General features: G+C 44.5%; 1 protein-coding gene across 1 annotated transcript in view; it reads left to right on the top strand.

Annotated features, from left to right (window-relative positions):
* Positions 1–20,108, top strand: part of LOC307080849 (guanine nucleotide-binding protein G(i) subunit alpha-1) — a 38,905-nt gene extending 18,797 nt beyond the window's left edge. Inside the window, exons 2-9 of the mRNA XM_079743782.1 lie at positions 5,337–5,379; positions 5,642–5,783; positions 7,435–7,592; positions 8,482–8,610; positions 11,723–11,852; positions 11,937–12,090; positions 16,669–16,860; positions 19,075–20,108. Coding sequence (XP_079599908.1) covers positions 5,337–5,379; positions 5,642–5,783; positions 7,435–7,592; positions 8,482–8,610; positions 11,723–11,852; positions 11,937–12,090; positions 16,669–16,859 — 947 coding nt within the window. The 3' untranslated portion in view covers position 16,860; positions 19,075–20,108. The remainder of the gene's footprint in view (positions 1–5,336; positions 5,380–5,641; positions 5,784–7,434; positions 7,593–8,481; positions 8,611–11,722; positions 11,853–11,936; positions 12,091–16,668; positions 16,861–19,074) is intronic.
* The last annotated feature ends 753 nt before the right edge of the window (positions 20,109–20,861 follow it).

The following is a 20,861-nucleotide window of genomic DNA, read 5'->3' as shown; positions in this document are numbered from 1 at the left end:
GCACAGAGTGGTGCTACCACAAGGCCACATTGTGCCTTATTTATGTTTAATTTACCCTAAAGTGTCAAGTTAAGAGTCGGGTTAAGATGTTTGAAGGAGTTTAAACCCTGTTAGAAAGATAATCTAAACACAATTCCAACCCCAAACCAAATAAGCACGTAAGAAAGAGTATTTCATAACTGCACAAGGAAAGAAAAAGCAATCTTTTTCACGTGATTTAATATGCACAAATCTCATGAAGATCCCCTGACCCCAACAGTCCAAGCCATAAGCCTCTGTGTGGCTAATACACGCCAAACTAGAGGAAATGAAGAACAAACTTTACCTTTTCTTCATATTACTAGAAAGGATGCCTAACCTTTGTTGTTCAATTAATTTAACTCCGTTTCCATACGGATCTGAAAAATTGAATTTAAGGAGGTGTGCGGAGCCAGGTGTGTATGTCCGAGCACGTCTCCGCGTCTCATCAGCATGCACCAACTGGAGTTGTGAGAGTGCATACATGTCAGAAAACTGAAACGAATTTCAGTGCACCAGCGAATCTGAAATCAAACGTGTGGAAGCCCTTTGGGTTTAAAGGGGACATATTATGAAAACAACACTTTTCCTGGGATTTGGGGTGTTGTTTTGGGTCTCTGGTGCTCCCACACGCATAAAAACTTTGAAAAAAGTCTACATTTTTTGAGTGAGACATGCATTTCTGAACGTACCCCGCCTACAGTTACCCAGCGAGTCGGTTTCGGCGCCCCCTCCTGCGTAGGAAGGGGGCACATTTGAATATTACCTCCCACTTCCCCCCTCCCCTCCAATCAGAGCGTAGCTAAGGTTTTGTGGACCAGCGGACGAGCAGCTCCGGGGGGGGGCTCGGCGGCAGCTCAGCTCCGGGGGTACAATCCCTTTCTCTGCCGGACTGCCGCCGAGCTCCCCCGCCGGAGCTGCCGGGCTTGGGCGGCAGTCCGGAGGGGGAGACATGGAGGAGAAAGGGATTGTACTCCCGGAGCTGAGCTGCCGGACTGATGCCGAGCTCCCCCGTCGAACTACCCCCGTCAGCTCCCGGAGTACACCGCAGGAGCTATCGGACTGCCGGCCGGACGGCTTCGATGGCTGCCGGACTGCCGCCGATGCTCTGGCGGCAGTCTGGCAGCTCAGCTCCGGGAGTACAATCCCTTTCTCCTCCATGTCGCGGTTCATGGACTTCAGAGAGTCAAGGCCAAAGTTCCTTCCCCCCAATTCTTCTCAACCATGGCCGAGATGTCCCCCACTACGAGTCTTTACCTGTTGTGGAAGTACCAGAGACGTCAGACGCAGTCTCTATGATTCATAATATCATCCGAGGCACACACAGAGCTTTTGGCCATGAAATTAGATACATTATATAAATACCTATATATTATTGTTATTATTATTATTATTATTACTATTATTATTATTACTATTATTATATAGATCTAGAGCTCCAGCAGTCCGCAAACGGCAACAATCCCTTCTCCTCCATGCTGTGGTTCACTCCGACAGCTCATTGGTCAATGGGCAGCAGCTCATTTGCATTAAAGCTACAGACACCAGAAACGGCGCATTCTGAAGGGACTGAAACAGAGGGGAATAGCGGTAGGCAAGATTTTTTTTTATTAAAAGCTATTTCCAGCAAACAGCTTCAAAACATGTTTTCTGGAACTCAAATACTATGTTTACCTGTTGGGAAAACACCATAATATGTCTCCTTTAATAAGGAGGGGAATATTGACAAAAGCCTCGCTATTTGTAAATTGTGTCGGACAGCGATCAAGTCTGTAATAAACAAATAAATAGACATGTAGTTCTAAATTTATACATTTGTCTTCCATTTTTTTCCCCATGCCACAAAGAAACAAATAGTCATATGAAAAAGTTTGGGAACCCCTCTTAATCTTTTGATTTTTGTTAGCGTTTAGTTGGGATTTCAAGAAGCAACTTCATTTTCATTCAAAAGCGCTCCAGTTCAGTTAAATTTGATGGTTGTCGACCATGGACAGCCCGCTTCAAAACATCCCATAGATTTTCGATAATAATCAAGTCAGGGGACTGTGATGGCCATTTCAGAACATTGCACTTTTCCCCTCTGCATGAATGCATTTGTAGAATTTGAACTGTTTCCCTGAATTCCAGTCCCTGGAATTCCACCAAATTTGACAGTAGGTAGCAGGTTTTTTTCTTGGAATGCAGTGTTCTTTCGCCATACAAAGCGCTCTTTGTTATGACCAAAAACCAACATTTTCGTCTCATTAGTCCAAAGCACTTTCTTTCAATATGAATCTGGTTTGTCTAAATTAGATTTTGCATACTCCATGCGACTATATCTGTGGCGTGGGCGCAGAAAGGGCTTCCTTCTCATCCCCCGGCCATACAGATGTTCTTCAATCCTCCGCCTATGCTGCTCCTGTGTTTTTCTTGGTCTGCCAGACCTGGGTTCAACTGAAACTGGGCCTGTGGCCTTTCCTTTCCTGACGACATTCCTTACAGTCGAAATTAACAGTTTAAACCTTTGGGAAAGCTTCTTGTAGCCTTCCTATAAACCATGATAATTAACTTTGTTTTCAGATCTTTTGAGAGCAGCTTTGATGATCCCATTCTCTCTCACTCTACATCAGAGAGTCAAAGAGAAGTGCAACTTGCATTTAGGCACCTTAAATACTTTTTCTCATGATTGGACACACCTCTTTATGAAGTTCAAGGCTTAACAAGCTAATCCAACCAATTTGGTGTTTCAAGTCATAAGTTTTACATGCTGTTACATGCCCTCAAATCAGCAAGATTGAAGGGTACCCATATTTTTGCACAGCCAGTTTTTCACATTTCATTTAATTTCATGCAACTAAATACTGCTCCACTAAATATCTTTGTTTGGAAAGCACCCCAGTACTTCGATGTACCTGGTAAATGAAAGACATACCACTTTAATCTTTTTTTTGTCTATTATTATGCTGGCTGAGAGTGGTTCCCAAACTTTTTCATGTGACTGTATGAAAACCTACAATTCCATGGTCTCTATACCATATATCAATTTGAAAGTAGGCAATGGCTCTTTTATAGAAGGTCTATTTTAATAGAAAATGAATGTGTTAACATTAAACAACTATCTATCGGATTGAATCATATCTCATCAAATCAAACCGATCGTTGGAACATTAAATCGCATCGGATCGCTCCATGTTAAAATGTATCATCCCTGAATCGTAATGCAGGTATCTAGATACCTATCGGATCGTCCTATTAAGAAGAGATGCACACCCCTAGTAAATTACCTTCAATCGGATCACCAGTTATTTAGCGCATCTGATGGCCGTATGGTGCAGGTGTAGAGCCCTGTGAAACCCGTTTATCTTTTCCCAAATTCCGCAAAACAGTTTATCCCCGGACTCATAATAGTATAGCACTTACCTGTATTGCTCTGCTCTGCCATTTCCATGTGCGGTTTCCGCATCGCGACCCTAGAGTTGCAATTTATTTTGTTGCCATCATTCAATTATATTTTCGCCCTGACCTTTCAATAGAGGGGTCATGTGTCAAAATTGTACATTGGGTTCTCAAAATATCTACCCGTCATCAAGTTTACATCATCAAGTTTGTATTGGATTTATTGATTTATTTTGAGATTTTTCCCTAAACCTTACATCTACTAAAACTTCTATCTTTATTCTACTTCACTTTATTGACATTCAATATTGACCCAGGTTCTCATCAGATGTTGTGCCTTATAGTACTATAGGGCTACCATATGATAATGACTATGTGGTATTCACTCTAAAACATGACATTTATTTCGAGCAGAAAGTAAATGTTCCACTTGTGCTGTGTTCTAGCTTTATTCACACTAACCAAGTAGAATCCACATTGATTATTAAACTTGCTCAACAATCACACAGGTGTTTTCCTACGTTTGGTACCAAGATTACATATTACAGCCCTTGCAGTTGTGGAGATATCCTAGGGCTGGGCGATAACTCTATTACGATTATTAATCGCGATAAAACTCACGTCGATTACGACGATAAGCATTACACATAAATGCTTGATATAAAAAATTTAAAAAAAAGTTTAAAAAATAAAATAAATAAATAAATACAGTTCTGATTTGGATTTACCTAACAGCCAATCACACAGCAGAAATAAACACAATAGTCAGATCACAGTTTTGCGGTTAATGTCTAAGTACACGCCCATTTCCTGGTGCATGTTTGAGCTTCTGTTCCAGCACCGCGGTAAGGAAAGACGAGAGGGGAGGAGTGTTTTGCGACAGAATAAAAATGAGTGGAACAACGGAGGGTGAAGTAGTCGATAAAAAAGGTCACAAGACGTCCATTATATGGAAGTGATTTGGCTATCTCAAAACTGATGAAGCACAGGATAAGACCGTCTGTAAATTATGCCGTCGGTCGGTGCCAGCACGATTGGGAAACACAACTAATTTATTTCAACATCTGAAAAGATACCATCCGAGCGACTACACAGAAAGTATGAAAATGCGTTGCAGTTGTACCGTATGATAAACAATCAAAAAGAAGCATGATAATAAACAAGTGTATGGTTTAACTAATGAACACTCTGGTTTCTTCAGGCTTCAGCAGTATCAAATTATATCACACACACACACACACACACACACACACACACACACACACACACACACACACACACACAGCCTATCAACAACAATGTAAGAATATGCAACGACCTCCTGTATGTTTCTGTCTCGTTCTGTCCCTCACCTAATGTTATGTCTTTCACCTGTCAAAAAAATAAAATAATTAAATACATATATATATCATGATTAATATCGATATCGATCGATATCGAAAAAATAATCGTGATAATATTTTTTGCAATATCGCCCAGCCCTAAGATATCCTCCTATTTACTTTTGGTATGTTTTTTCAGAAAACAATACGTGTGTGTGTGTGTGTGTATATGTACAAGTTTCAGTTTACAGCTTCTGCATTTGCCTAGTTTGTTGGCAGGCAAGTTCATCTTGTTAGAGCAAACTTTGTTTTTATACAAATTCTAGTAGACAACCTTTTTAAAAGAAAGCGGGCTGGTTCATAATTAACACTTTGTTGGCTAAATCACACTATCTGCTCGCCTAATGTCTACATAGCACCTAAAAACAATGGATGCATGGAGCTCCACATTTTTTATTTTGTATAATTATTATGAATGGACAGTGTGGCAATGACACTGTTGTGGGCTTGGCCAACATCTCACAGCCGGGCCCGGATACTGTGACCAGCCTAGTTTTCAACTTTAAAAATAAACATGGAGTTTACAGATCTCATGCATATTGTTCTGTCCATCTTCCTCAGGTGCTGGAGAGTCTGGCAAGAGTACCATTGTCAAACAAATGAAGTAAGTGTATAATTGCCTAATGGAAAGATCCTATAGACCTCGCTTGATTTGTTTGTTACATGGTGTGTTCATTCACTTGTGATGTTTCTAACGGATTGATTTTGACATTGAACTTGTTTAAAATAAAGTGCCTTGCCAAGGGGACACCATCCTTAACCATTAATGTATGTGAATAAAGACGGCCTTTATTCACATACATTAGTGTTTTATTAAATCGCTGTATGAAAAGAAGTGCATTGAGTTCATGTTCCTGTTTCCTCAGGATAATCCATGAGGCTGGGTACTCTGAGGAGGAGTGTAAGCAGTACAAGGCTGTGGTCTATAGCAACACCATCCAGTCCATCATCGCCATCATCAGAGCCATGGGCCGCCTCAAGATCGACTTTGCTGACTCCGCCAGGGCGGTGAGTAGGGATGCTCTGAAACTCTGGGGAAAAGTGGTCGTACATGTAGGTAGCATTTTGCGAACATCGATTTATGTACGCTACCAGCTTCTGGCAGGGCGTTGCCGACCACGCAGTCATTAGCTGCTGTTTGTTTTGGCCAGCTATGTTTCTACAGGTTCTCTGAAGGTTAAAATGTTCTCTAGCTCTTGTTATGGGTTCGGTCATATTGTTGATTGTACCAAGTTTGGATAATTGACAATACCACAGGAAGACGCTTAAAGCTTCTGGCCCTGAGTCTTCAACAGGTCGCCAACAACATCAACGACAGATCTCTCTAGCTGATGTGGATCAGCTGTGGCTCTCTCTCTCGCTCGCTATCTGTCTGTTTGCTCTATTGCTTGTCTCATGGTTTTCTCCAAACAATGCAGTAGTGGAGCTGTGCCCCCATGTAACCTTTCAAAATAGTTGATGCGACAGGGATATTAAAATGTTTCCCAATTTAGTTTCTATAACGATTCAATTTGTTTAAAAACGATGCGCTGCAGGGTTTTAAGCATTGCTGGAAGTTATGGCGTGGCTGGATGGCAGATCCAGTGTTGGTGCTCTCCTTTGAAACACATCCCTTTGAACGCATACGGGGATTTGGAATTACAAATTTCAGTTTGTTCAAAGTTTCCTTGACATTGCACAACAGCACTACTGCTATTCAAAAGCATGTGAAGAATAAATACACACACTCTATTCTGGATGCAGGATCACCAGAAACCTTTATAATATATATTAAATATATTTAGGAGGAAGAGCACAAAGAATTGGTTTGGGAGGAAAGCTGTCGAGGCACAGATAGACAATACATTTGTTTTTAAATGTATTTCAAGTGAGAAGAAGTCATATTTCAAATAAATGTACACAAAAGAGGTTGGCTACATGACAAAGAAATGCCGGCTAGTGCAACACCTAAGGTTTTTTATCCGTTTTAATCAAACCCTGGTTCCTTTTGACTGATAGTATTTTTCAAACCCTGGCTTTAGACAAATGTACGCAAACCTTTCCTAGATTGAAATTATGTCTTGTATTAGCTTTTTCCCAACACCAAAGCCAAAAAGTTCCAAATGACCAAGCAATGCCTCCATTATTCTCACAAAAAGTAACCGTTTCCTTAAGATTTTCAGTCTATTCGACAAACAACCTGTGGTTTGCGTGGCATGTGCGTACATTGTTTGGTTCATTTGACAGTCCTGTTTGAACACAAACAGAACCATACGGAAGATGCATACACAGTAGCAACTTCCCCCATAAACCGCACCAAATCTTCTAAACTCTCTGAAACCGTAGCCTTGAGGCCTGCGTGTGTTTTAGCATTGTGGGTTAAGGACTTCACTGTTAACTTTGAACCAGAGCAGAAGAGCATGGAAATTATCTTTGAAAGGAAAAGGGCAGGTTGGATGACAGTAGGGAAGTACAACACTGCTAATCATTAGTGAATATAATGTGGATCAATAACCGACTTTAGGTACTATACGAAGATCAAGCCTCTTTGGAAGGATATTATGAGCTTATGTTTATAAAATAAATTATTTAATTTCCCTTAAGGTTATTGTGCTCTGAACTAAAACATATCATGTTTTAAATAATGTATATTTGTAAATGATGCACTTTGCGTCTCCAGGACGATGCGCGCCAGCTGTTTGTCCTGGCGGGCTCTGCGGAGGAGGGCTTCATGACCGGGGAGCTAGCCGGGGTGATCCAGAGGCTGTGGAAGGACGGCGGCGTCCAGGCCTGTTTCGGGCGCTCCAGAGAGTATCAGCTCAACGATTCGGCTGCTTAGTGAGTCCTCAGGGGTTAACTAGCTTACAATGACCTGAACAAGTGATTTCAATAAAGGTATCGATATAATCACATCTCATTAACTGATATATTCTACAAATTACAATATTCTGTCCAGACAGTGCCTCTTTTGTAAACTCATTAACGACTCACTTTATTCGTTAACAACTTGAATAAAAGTGTTGGCTTTCACTGAACAGACAGTACATCAAATTCACTGCACAGCCGCTGATACCGATGGAAAGGTCTATCAAAGTAAAAGTGGGCCAGCAATAGTACAAGTATAACATGACATCATTGTCTTTTGGAATCTTTCTATCAACGCTGAAAAAACTGTTGACACCATCAAGCCAGCCAAGCTGTGCTTGTTTGTGTCCCACAGTTGCACAGCAAGTTAGAGTGGACAGAACTGTTCACTGCCTAGTACCTGGATGGGCCTCAATCATACACATGGCAAAGTTAAACCCTTTGGCCCTTTCCCATAGGGTCTTCTCATGATGCATTGGAAGTGGTTGTTGATAAGATCAGGGGTAGTAATGTCCTGGTATCATTGAGCTGATGCTACGACCACACACACGCACATACAGACCAGGCACACTGACTAGACACACACAAACGGGTAGCTTAGCTCACTTTCCAAGTAGCTTTGAGGTTGAAGGTGGTTAATTTAGGTGGTTTAAGAAAGGATCGTAGATGAGGTAATCTCAGTAAGTACTTGAAGATAACATTGCATCATCGGAATGGAACAGTGGTTATTGCACCCTGAATCCTTGGGACACAGTCATCCTGAATCAAAGAGGCATCACTGAACTCAGCTTGTGGTGCCATTGGTTGTAATGGCCATTATGGCCACTCATTTTCCCAATCTCTTCCCCTGTTTTCCCTGCAGCTATCTGAATGACCTGGACAGGATAGCCAATGCCGTTTATGTGCCCACACAGCAGGACGTGCTCCGGACCCGGGTCAAGACCACCGGCATCGTGGAAACGCACTTCACCTTCAAGGACCTGCACTTCAAGTCAGTACCTCAGAGAACCATAGACCTGGTTAAGAGTCCTCTAATAAATTGTACTTTGTTTTAATCCTAGACCAGACCTTGTTATATGTCCTCCAATAAAATATATATTAATCCCAGTAAAGACCTGTGCTGTGTTCCAATATCCATACTATCCGTACTTACTAGCCTTAGTTTGAGTACGTAGGGCGTTCCGATTCAGATCGGGTGAAAATAAGTGTACTGAAAGGACCCGGATGGTCTACTCAAAACGGTCGAACCGCGAAGTGTGGATCGATGGACACTTTTCGTACTCAACGGCAGCCATTTTAGCTACGTAGCGGAAGAGGGCGGAGCCAGGCTGAGCCAAAGTCAGCGCATTTTCCACATAGCCTGCATTAATAGTCATTTTTTCGTTTTTATAGCTTTTTATAGCTGCTAGGCGTAAAGAGTTCACCGTTCAAAGCGGGATGTTTATTGCAGGGGAGGAGCGGCGGCAGTCGTGATCGTAATTTCCGGTTAGTGCCCCACGGAGTATTAGATTTGGAACAACACTGACATCTGAAAATTAGTGCAATTAGTGAGTGCGGATAGTGTACTAGGTTTAAGTGTACTCATGGAAGTATGATAATAATGTCAATAAACAATAAACAATAAGATGTTCTTTGTATTAATCCCAGTCCAGACCTGGTTTTGAGTCCTCTAAGATGTTCTTTGTATTAATCCCAGTCCAGACCTGGTTTTGAGTCCTCTAAAATGTTCTTTGTATTAATCCCAGTCCAGACCTGGTTTTGAGTCCTCTAAGATGTTCTTTGTATTAATCCCAGTCCAGACCTGGTTTTGAGTCCTCTAAGATGTTCTTTGTATTAATCCCAGTCCAGACCTGGTTTTGAGTCCTCTAAAATGTTCTTTGTATTAATCCCAGTCAAGACCTGGTTTTGAGTCCTCTAAGATGTTCTTTGTATTAATCCCAGTCCAGACCTGGTTTTGAGTCCTCTAAGATGTTCTTTGTATTAATCCCAGTCCAGACCTGGTTTTGAGTCCTCTAAAATGTTCTTTGTATTAATCCCAGTCCAGACCTGGTTTTGAGTCCTTTAAAATGTTCTTTGTATTAATCCCAGTCCAGACCTGGCTTTGAGTCCTTTAAGATGTTCTTTGTATTAATCCCAGTCCAGACCTGGTTTTGAGTCCTCTAAGATGTTCTTTGTATTAATCCCAGTCCAGATATGTGGGTGCAAGGGCAGAAGGTTTCAACAACCCCACAAACCACTGAAGATATTTTTGAGCATGGTCCATGATGGCCCTTCCTATATCAGCAGCACCTGAGGGTGGCTGCTTGGAAATACACACCGCTCAGCATGTGTTGGTGCAAAGTCACGCAGTAGATCCCCTCAGCGAGGCATGTTGTCACGCAGTAGATCCCCTCAGCGAGGCATGTTGTCACGCAGTAGATCCCCTCAGCGAGGCATGTTGTCACGCAGTAGATCCCCTCAGCGAGGCATGTTGTCACGCAGTAGATCCCCTCAGCGAGGCATGTTGTCACGCAGTAGATCCCCTCAGCGAGGCATGTTGTCACGCAGTAGAACCCCTCAGCGAGGCATGTTGTCACGCAGTAGATCCCCTCAGCGAGGCATGTTGTCACGCAGTAGATCCCCTCAGCGAGGCATGTTGTCACGCAGTAGATCCCCTCAGCGAGGCATGTTGTCACGCAGTAGATCCCCTCAGCGAGGCATGTTGTCACGCAGTAGATCCCCTCAGCGAGGCATGTTGTCACCCTGTAGATCCCCTCAGCGAGGCATGTTGTCACGCAGTAGATCCCCTCAGCGAGGCATGTTGTCACGCAGTAGATCCCCTCAGCGAGGCATGTTGTCACGCAGTAGATCCCCTCAGCGAGGCATGTTGTCACGCAGTAGATCCCCTCAGCGAGGCATGTTGTCACGCAGTAGATCCCCTCAGCGAGGCATGTTGTCACGCAGTAGATCCCCTCAGCGAGGCATGTTGTCACGCAGTAGATCCCCTCAGCGAGGCATTTTGTCCAGCAGTAGATCCCCTCAGCGAGGCATGTTGTCACGCAGTAGATCCCCTCAGCGAGGCATGTTGTCACGCAGTAGATCCCCTCAGCGAGTCATGTTGTCACGCAGTAGATCCCCTCAGCGAGGCATGTTGTCACGCAGTAGATCCCCTCAGCGAGGCATGTTGTCACGCAGTAGATCCCCTCAGCGAGGCATGTTGTCACGCAGTAGATCCCCTCAGCGAGGCATGTTGTCACGCAGTAGATCCCCTCAGCGAGGCATGTTGTCCAGCAGTAGATCCCCTCAGCGAGGCATGTTGTCACGCAGTAGATCCCCTCAGCGAGGCATGTTGTCACGCAGTAGATCCCCTTAGCGAGGCATGTTGTCACGCAGTAGATCCCCTCAGCGAGGCATGTTGTCACGCAGTAGATCCCCTCAGCGTGTGATGCCCTTATGTCACGCAGTAGATCCCCTCAGCTAATGTTGGCTTGATGTCTCTCAGTAGATCCCCCTAAGCGTGTGTTGGCTTTATGGCGCGCAGTAGATCCCCTTAGGGCTGTACACTGACATAAATGTTGCACCTGCTATGAAAATAAGGGGTCTGTGTGATGGGTGAACTCTCCAGTGTTAGTGATGCGCATGTGAGACAGAGCTGCTGGTTTGTGTGAGTTGAGCTATAAGGCGAATCGATGTCTGGTCACTATTCTATTTAGTAGTTGTAGTCAATCATGCTATTAAAAACCATGTCCCAGCTTGTGTAAAATTCCTAGAGAATAATCCCTGTTCCCTCAACAAAGTCGTCCTCGGCAAGTAGAGTCAGCTGTAGATGTTTCAAAAAGGTGCAATACATTTTGTAATATAACATTACGCCTGCCACGATTGAACCGATCTGGAGCCCCGCCGCCCCGGGGCCGGACTGGAGACCCGGGGCCGTACTGGTCTGGCCACCCGGCGCTCTGGGGCTGTACTGGTCTGGCCACCCGGCGCTCTGGGGCTGTACTGGTCTGGTGACCCGGGATTAATCCTGTTACTGTTTCAAAGCATAATCCGTGAGCTCTTTCTCCACATGGTTGGTCTGCACACGCCGTCCCTGAAACCTCGGGCTGCGGTGTTTCTCCCTGCAGGATGTTTGACGTTGGCGGACAGCGATCCGAGAGGAAGAAGTGGATCCACTGCTTCGAGGGTGTGACCGCCATCATCTTCTGCGTGGCGCTCAGCGACTACGACCTGGTGCTGGCGGAGGACGAGGAGATGGTATTGAAACATAAGAATGAGGTCCTTTTACTTTAGAGCTCTTGGTGTGTGTGTGTTCTTACCGGTCCTCGCTGTTTCCCTCAGAACCGGATGCACGAGAGCATGAAGCTGTTCGACTCCATCTGCAACAACAAGTGGTTCACGGACACCTCCATCATCCTCTTCCTCAACAAGAAGGACCTGTTTGAGGAGAAGATCAAGAGGAGTCCTCTGACCATCTGCTTCCCTGAATACGCAGGTGAGGTGGCCAAGAGGACTTAGAGCTACATATCAGTCATTCTACTTGGAATACTTCAGAATTTAGCTCTTTAACTTTTAAAGGTCCCATGGCATGAAAATCTCACTTTATGAGCTTTTGTAACATATATATGAGTTCCCCTAGCCTGCCTATGGTCCCCGAGTGGCTAAAACTTGCGTTCGGTGCAAAACGAGCACTAGGTGTTCTGCTCGCCTTTGGAAAAAAACGGAGGCTCAAGCGCGCTGATTTGGAATGTGGTCCCTTATGTCGTCATAAAGGATCTAAGCTCCTCCCCTTTCTCTGCCTTGCCCGCCCAGAGAATTTGGCCCGCCAATGAGACACGACCGTGCGAGCGCCGTGTGTGTGTGTGTGTGTGTGTGTGTGAGATTAAACACACTGTAACGCAAGTGTTTGCTGTTGTTGACGTTGCTGGTGTTATGGCGCATAACACGTCGGTTCTTTGACGTCTCTGGTATTTCCACAACGAGACTGTAGTTTATCTCAGCCATGGTTGGAAGGAATTGGGGGATAGGAACTTTGGCTTTGACTCCCTGAAGTATGAAGTGCGAGGCACCACCGCCCGGCAGTGGGCAGCCGGCAGCGGGCGGTTCAGTCTACTTCAGATTAGGGCTGGGCGATATACCGGTAGTAAAATTTATACCGGTAGATTTTTGAAAGAGATATGTAGTTGTGACAATATCGCCATACCGGTATATTATATATTATTTTGATGTTGCCTTGCGGGCGCTATTTTATAAGGCCGACCGCTGAGCCTACAAGCCATGTTCAGCTGCTCAATCCCGCCCCTTACATGTACGCAGTGGTCTCCCACCCACGTTACGCATCACAACAAACTTTGAGGGACATGGGGTAAAAGAAATGTTTTAAATGTTTCTCGTGCTCACGAGAAAGTATCTCGTGAGCACGAGAAAGTATTGCACGCATATCACTGGCAGTGTACGTGTGTGTGACGTCAGTGTATCAGTGTACGAGCGAGGAGAGCGAGCGGTAGCGTCCATGTCAGTTTAGTGAAGTAATGAACAGGTCCGGTTGTGTGTAAGAATAAAGTACCCAGCCTGTCAAGAATGGGTGGCCGCTTCATTCCGACCATATTCCGACCTATAAGCAGAACCACTGCCGGTCAAAGCGAAGGGTGTTGCCCCCGATAGCATCGGCCCTGGAGGGAACGTCTCCCCTGTGCGGGTTCCGTATGTTTCAAACAGGCAACACTATTGTTTTTTGTTACACGGCTCTTCTCAATGCCGTGGAACGCTCCGTTCACTTGGACCTTCACAACCTCCTGCGTTAATTCACCGTTGCTTCTTATAATTGACCGCTGTCAAGGAAAACAAAGGATTTTTTGCCTCTAATGACGTCTTTGGTATCACTCCGCAAGTAGTCCGGTAACTTGTCAGCCCCGGCCTCTTTGGTTTCTAAGCGACGTCACAACTGTGGCGGATTATTTCTCTGCTGATCAACACTACGAATGCTGGTTACAAATGAATTGTAAAAAGACACACCATGAAGTTATTTTTCATTTAGGCAAGTAGCCGTGTAATAAGCGGGAAAATGTATAGAACGTCGCCGGTCATTATCGAAAATAAGCCCCTTCAGTGCGAAGCAAGACAACTCCACTGCACGTCGGTGTCCTGGTCGCCCTGTCGGGGCTTATTTTCCCGATGATGACCGGCGTTCTATACATTATCCCTTACATATCTGTTGTTAAAGCACAGCTGTGCTCGTTGAGCAAAAAAAAAAACTAAACCTAAATGAATCGCCCAGCCCTACTTCAGATTGACGTGGAAGTGGAAGAACCAGAGACGTCGTAGAACCCGACGAAGTCGTTTGTGATTCATAATATCTTCTGGAGGCACACACAGCTTTTGGCCCTGATAATATGTTTTATATGATATAGATATCTATGTATTATATGATATTATTTAGATATAGAGCTCCACGACTGTAACGCAAGTGTTTTACACTTCTTTGTTAATTGGATAACCGTTCTGCTGTTGGTGTTATGGCGCATAACACGTCGGACTCTCGTCTCTGGTATTTCCACAACGAGACTCGTAGTGGGGGTTATCTCAGCCATGGTTGAGAAGGAATCGGGGGAAAGGAACTTTGGCTTTGACTCCCTGAAGTACATGAACCACGACATGGAGGAGAAAGGGATTGTTGCCCGTGAATGTCTCCCGCTTGAGCCCCGCTTCCCGCTGCCGAGGGACCACCGCCTCGGCGCTGCAGGAGGCGGTGGTGCCTAAGCGCTGACTGCTGCCGAGGCGGTTGCCCTCGGCAGCGAGGCTCCGGCGGGAGACAATCGTGGTCAACAACCGCAGTCAACAATCCCTTTCTCCTCCATGTCGTCGTTCAGTCTACTTCAGATTGATGTGGACGTGGAAGAACCAGAGACGTCGCAGAACCAAACGCAGTCGTTTGAGATTCATAATATCATCTGGAGGCTCACACAGCTTTTGGCCCTGATAATATATATTATATGATTTAGATATCTATGTATAATATATTATTTAGATATAGAGCTCCAGGACTCCCGTGTGTTCTAGAATATTTACAGAACATGGCCAAAGGCTGTGTGCGCCTCGCCATTGCGATACATCCACTGTAAACGGAGCGCATGGTACTGTGGCCCCAAGCTGCTCAGGGCCACACCCCCACCCTCCTCCTTGACCCGCCTCTCTCCTCATTTGCATTAAAGGTACAGACACAGAAACGGCGCGTTTGGGGAAAGCTCAATGTGCGACTGGCTCGTAGTGGCACATTGTGCACCACGGCTGAATTTCGGGAACGTCTTCAAATACTGTATTTGGGGCCCACTAATATCTATATTAAAGCATCCATAAAGTAGCATGCCATTGGACCTTTAACCAAAGTGGCCAGTATTGTCTGGTTGGGCATCTTGCGTAACAGGGGTGCCAACATGTAGTCTCGGACATGAAGGTTTAAACTCGATAACCCTTACACCTGGGAATCTATCCCCGAACAAGTACACCATCCTGCCCCTAGTCTTATCAATTGTCAGGTTTACAGTTACTCATCAGTATTAATTTAGTAAATACCATTTACCTTATTCGTTACACATACGAAATGAGGGCTATAATAAATAAATTAATAATAATGTGCTGCTTTTTCTTAGCACAAACTTGCTCAGGAACAGCTGAGGTAACGCACACGTCTTCTCGGGCCCTAAACGAAAGACCACATGAACGGTGGAAGGGCCTCGTGAGACCGTCCCCATCGTGCGGGTTCACTGCAGACGCCCTGTATCTATCCCATTGAAAGCCTTTAGCAAAAATTGTCAAATGCTAGGATCAATCAGAGGGTTTCAGTTCATGGCGAACGAGCGTCGAAGCCTAACAAAAAGAAAAATGGTGGTCCACAAGGAAACCAATCAAGAGCAGCTGAAATGCACAATGCTCTTCATTATGGTTTGTCTCTATTGGAATCGGTCTGAATAAAACCTGAATCGATTGTTCATATAAATTCTTCTTCAAATCTTTCAATAAATTATTATTTTATGAATAGTTGATCAGTCAAACAAGCAGAACTGATGACTGGTGAGGCCAACAGTGGTTCTATTGACTGAACTAGGAGGCTAGGGTTAGGGCCTCTTCTAGTGACTGAACTAGGAGGCTAGGGTTAGGGCCTCCTCTAGTGACTGAACTAGGAGGCTAGGGTTAGGGCCTCCTCTAGTGACTGAACTAGGAGGCTAGGGTTAGGGCCTCCTCTACTGACTGAACTAGGAGGCTAGGGTTAGGGCCTCCTCTAGTGACTGAACTAGGAGGCTAGGGTTAGGGCCTCCTCTACTGACTGAACTAGGAGGCTAGGGTTAGGGCCTCCTCTAGTGACTGAACTAGGAGGCTAGGGTTAGGGCCTCCTCTAGTGACTGAACTAGGAGGCTAGGGTTAGGGCCTCCTCTAGTGACTGAACTAGGAGGCTAGGGTTAGGGCTCCTCTCTAGTGACTGAAGGGCAGACCCTACTCCATTATTAATACAGGTCATTTTTCTTTTCAATTTGCTGTGAGTCCTTTTGTATATTGAGAACATGATTTAATAAATTCATGGGGTATTTAAAATATTTTGAAAAGAGCAATTTAACTGATAATTTCACTTATTCAGAATCAAGTAAACTTATCAAATGCACCAGTGAAATGGCTGAAAAGCATTGCGGTAATACTGCTGTTCACTGTTATCTATTTTCAAACTGGATTCATATTCATTAATAAGAGGTAACTTTGTTTTCACTCGGGTCGTTACTGTAAACTGGCACTAGGGATTATCAAAAGATGGAGCTCTTGTTTGGTTTGCTCATGTGTTTTTGCTAGCGGTGCTGTTCAGACCTGTGCTCAGTCACAACGGGTCATCTGATGCGGGTTGGATGGCTGTACAGAGGATTGCCCTGTGGTGGTGCCATTGAGGCATTATCATAAGCAACCAAGATGGCTGTCGCTTATGTGGGACAGGTTTCGTTGCTCTGTTGGAGGTCTATCCAAGTTACTGTAGTCTTTTTACCCAGAGAGAGGTAAGAAAGCCCAACTTGTGTGTGCATGCTCTCTTCAGGCTCCAACACATACGAGGAGGCGGCCGCCTACATCCAGTGTCAGTTCGAGGACCTGAACAAGAGGAAGGACACCAAGGAGATCTACACCCACTTCACCTGCGCCACCGACACCAAGAACGTGCAGTTTGTGTTCGACGCCGTCACCGACGTCATCATCAAGAACAACCTGAAGGACTGCGGCCTCTTCTGAGGTGAGTCCCTCCACTGTGGAGTAGAACAGGTTTAGTGTCCCCATGCTGCCCATAGCAAGCTCAATCAGCCTTTAGAAAACCCTCTTTTGAGGTTGGCTATAGAGCGCAACAGTGACCGCCCATTTTGCACAGCTCTGGTCCTGGAAGTAAATTTCCCATTTATTTTCTCCATTGACTCTTCGTAAAATCGTTATATAAAGAGTTTTAAGTCTGGCACCAAGCCAATCATTGAAATTCTCCTGAAAATACTACCCCTGAGGTAGTATTTTCTCCGGATGAAATGTAAATGACCTTATGTGTGATGAATGAGGCGTAGAAAGTCTGTATTTCTCACACCCTGTGAGTCGGCTTGTTGACGCTTCGGTCTGCATTTGTACGTCATTGAGTGGCCCCCTAAATGATAATTAGCCTGTTGCCTTTTGTTCGCTGAATGGTTAGAAAGTATATATCACAGCTGCACGCATATAAAGAAAATGTTTTTATTATTATTTAGAACAGTCAGCTGAACATTTAGGGTCATGGCCTTCCCAGATCCTTCCCTGCCGTCGAAGCAGGTTAAACGGCAAAAAGGCTTTCTCTCCGGTAATGCAGTCGTTTGCGACGTCTTTCTTCTTCTTTTCCCCTCATGCTCCAATCATCCATCAATGCTTTGTATGTTGTGGATGCAGCGAAATATATGATGCATCGTTGCAGCAACATTTGTTATGATGGCGATGAGTTCTGCCCGCTCTGCCTCCATGCGGCTGCGGTCAAACCAAAACAAAATACAGTGACAGCGGCCGCACCTATCCCGCCTTTTGCAAACTTAGACCCTAGGTCATATCCCGCCCCTTGCAAGCCCACCCCCCTAAACCACCCGGAGATTCTACTGATGTCTGAACGACACCAATGTCTGCATAAAAAACATCAAGTCTGAATCACCCTCAGGGTCGAATCTCCTGAAACATTGCTGAAAAAATACACGTCTGAAAACGGCTATAATGTTGTCATCGAAATGGTACGTTTCTTTGTTCCTGACTGCAATCACCGCATAATAACGTGCCTCGTTTTTAATTCAGTCTCTTATTCCAGTTATGTATTCATTCAACATTATGTATACCTAGCATTTATGCTACCACAATTACTAAAAAGCACTGCTAGCGCTATATCATATATTTTTACTTTTATTTGCTTTCAACCAAAACCTCTGAACAAATGAATGGGATTTTTACTTCGGGAACCACACTGTTGCGCTCTATTACCAGCCATTTCTAAATCTGCCCTGTAACATCCCACTTGGGACTGTCCAACCAGATATACGATGAATAAATCAGCCTCCCAGTGGATAGACCAGCTGTGAGGCTGATCTATCCATCCTACATTAAGGTGGACACTGGGGAAGTCAGAGGGAAGGACAGGTTTCTACTGGTACTTCACATACTTCACACCTGGTGGTAAGATAGGGAACCTTCAAAGTTAGAATTCCGAACATTTCCTCATTCAAATATTTAGATCTATGTTCAGTGGTGGACATCAGACATACTGGGACAAACCCTGGTACCCTGGTATAAAGTCCTAACGATTTCACCGGCCCGCTCTCTACCCTCTGTCTGGGTCTCTCTACCCTCTGTGTCTGGGTCTCTCTACCCTCTGTGTCTGGGTATCTCTACCCTCTGTGTCTGGGTATCTCTACCCTCTGTGTCTGGGTATCTCTACCCTCTGTGTCTGGGTCTCTCTACCCTCTGTGTCTGGGTCTCTCTACCCTCTCTGTCTGGGTATCTCTACCCTCTGTGTCTGGGTATCTCTACCCTCTGTGTCTGGGTCTCTCTACCCTCTGTGTCTGGGTCTCTCTACCCTCTGTGTCTTAGTCTCTCTACCCTCTTCCAGTCCAGGGTCCTGTTAAACTGCACTAACATTCTTCACTAATGAACAAGAAAATGTCAAAGTAATGGCGGTGCCCAACTATAACTCACTATTGTACACCAACCCACCTAGCGGGCTGGGCCCAGCTGAGAGGTCCAGGAATGAACTTCTCTCCCAGTACTCCTGCCTGAGAAATCTGTTATTTTAACTTTGCACATCATGAGGTTGCCTGTTAATTACGTAATATCCCCGTTACCCAGTGAAACGGTAATGCAGTTGAGAGAACAGCTGGGGAGTCGATCCCCCAGTGGCAGAAATGACCATTTGACCCTGAGTAGTAACGTGACTAACCGTGTTTCTGTGTTTGTGCAGGCAGTGCTCGGGCCGCCCGCAGTGACTTGTCTTCAAAGGGAGTCTGTGACCAGAGGGACCTCTACATGGACACTGTTGAGGATGTCACTGTTAACCTCTTATTAACTTATGATGCTATCTAAAAGGTTTTAAAGATGGTGTGTAGAGAAAAAAAAAAGCATTTGTGTATAATATTTGTACAACTGTCTATGGCTGGGGTTTTTCACTGTTTTTTAAATGTTTTACTTCTCATTTTTTATTTTAAGGAAAAATGCTTTTTTGCATTTATTTCTTAATGCTTTTTGAAAGGATCAAACTTCATCTTTGATTTCTCTTTGTAGGAACTTGTGCCTTGCATGCCTTCGTTGCTGTGTTTTTTAATTTCCTTTGCCTCAAGTTAGCTGTTTGATCGTATAGATGTTACTATGGAAACATTTTAAACCCTCACCATTCATGATGATCTTGTTTCCACAAGCATGCATCACAGATAAAAAAGAATTTGCTAGCAAGGAAGACCAAGTAGCCCTCTGAAGACCAATTTACTCTGAGCCTGGAAGACTGTGAGCATGATGTCGGCCATTTTGTGTGTTCCTCCCTCGTTCAAATGGCTTCTTGGTGTGTGTGTCTGAGCGTGTTCATCTTTGCATACACGTGTATACAAAATATAAATCAAAGGGACCTATTTTCCTCCTATTCATCCTCAAAACTTGTGATTTTTTTTTTTTATGAGACCAAAAATGATACACTGATTAAAATGTGCATGATCTTGATTGTTGCTATCAAGGCAAACATTCCTATTCCAAATACACTGAGATGTTTTGACACAAGGATCATCAAGCGACTCTGTAGCAGCCTGGTTGGCCGCTGCTACCATGGATGATATGTCCTAATAGTCCCTAATCACGTGCACTTTGGATAGATTAGGATCTGTACTGGATTAAGGTTACAAACCCCAAGCCCCAAACCTTTTGTTTCCATTCGATGGGGACCAGCAATTTCCATATTTTTTTTGCTAATAAAAGCGTTGCTATGGTGAGACATGGCAACCCATCCTACCTAATTGTCTGACTGTTTTCTGTGTCCACTTTTACATTTTATTTGTTTAAGATGGAAAACATGATTTTAAGGGTCGTAATTGTGTCTTGCTAAAAAGTAAAACCCTTGTGGGTTTCACTGCTGACCTGATGTGCTGTATATGGATGTGTTGCTGAGCGTGGAAAGCTGTGACTGCGGACCATGCGAGGGGCTGGAAGACGAGACCCTCACCCTTTAACAGTTTTACTGCTTGTTTTCAATGCAAGTCTACTCTGAAATGCCGCCCCGGTGTTTAGCGTATACATGGGCACTAAGTCAGCTGCTTTGAAGGTGAGGGGTACACCATGAATGTGTGTTTGAGAATTCATCTCAGCAATAATTCAATGGGACACTGATCCGGTTACTGGTCTGACACACTGATCACTGGTCTGTGGGGGGTTCTCACCAGCATGTCTCCTAAAGTTGCTGATGGGCTAAAGGTGAAATGTCTAGAATTGAGTGGCATGTAGCAGTATTGGAATATAATATTCAGACTTTTTTATTATTATTATTGATGTGACTCCATGAGAATAAGGTGTTTTTCGTTAGCGAAGAGTGAGCCTTTATTTCTACAGAGGGGCAGTCCTCTTCCAGTAGCCCAGAAAGGACTAACCGCTCCGGAGAGGTAGTTACTCTTGTGTAGCTTGTGTTGTGTTACCGAAATGGTTTAGCGGGTCCATCTAGTGGTTCAGACTGGTCTGAGTGGCTGGGATCGCCATTACGACAGGCTTCCC

The sequence above is a fragment of the Pollachius pollachius genome, assembly GCF_949987615.1.
Source record: "Pollachius pollachius genome assembly, chromosome: 9".
NCBI classification, from domain to species: Eukaryota; Metazoa; Chordata; class Actinopteri; order Gadiformes; family Gadidae; genus Pollachius; species Pollachius pollachius.
Note: the sequence above shows the minus strand (reverse complement) of the source record. Positions and strands in the feature narration are given on the sequence as shown.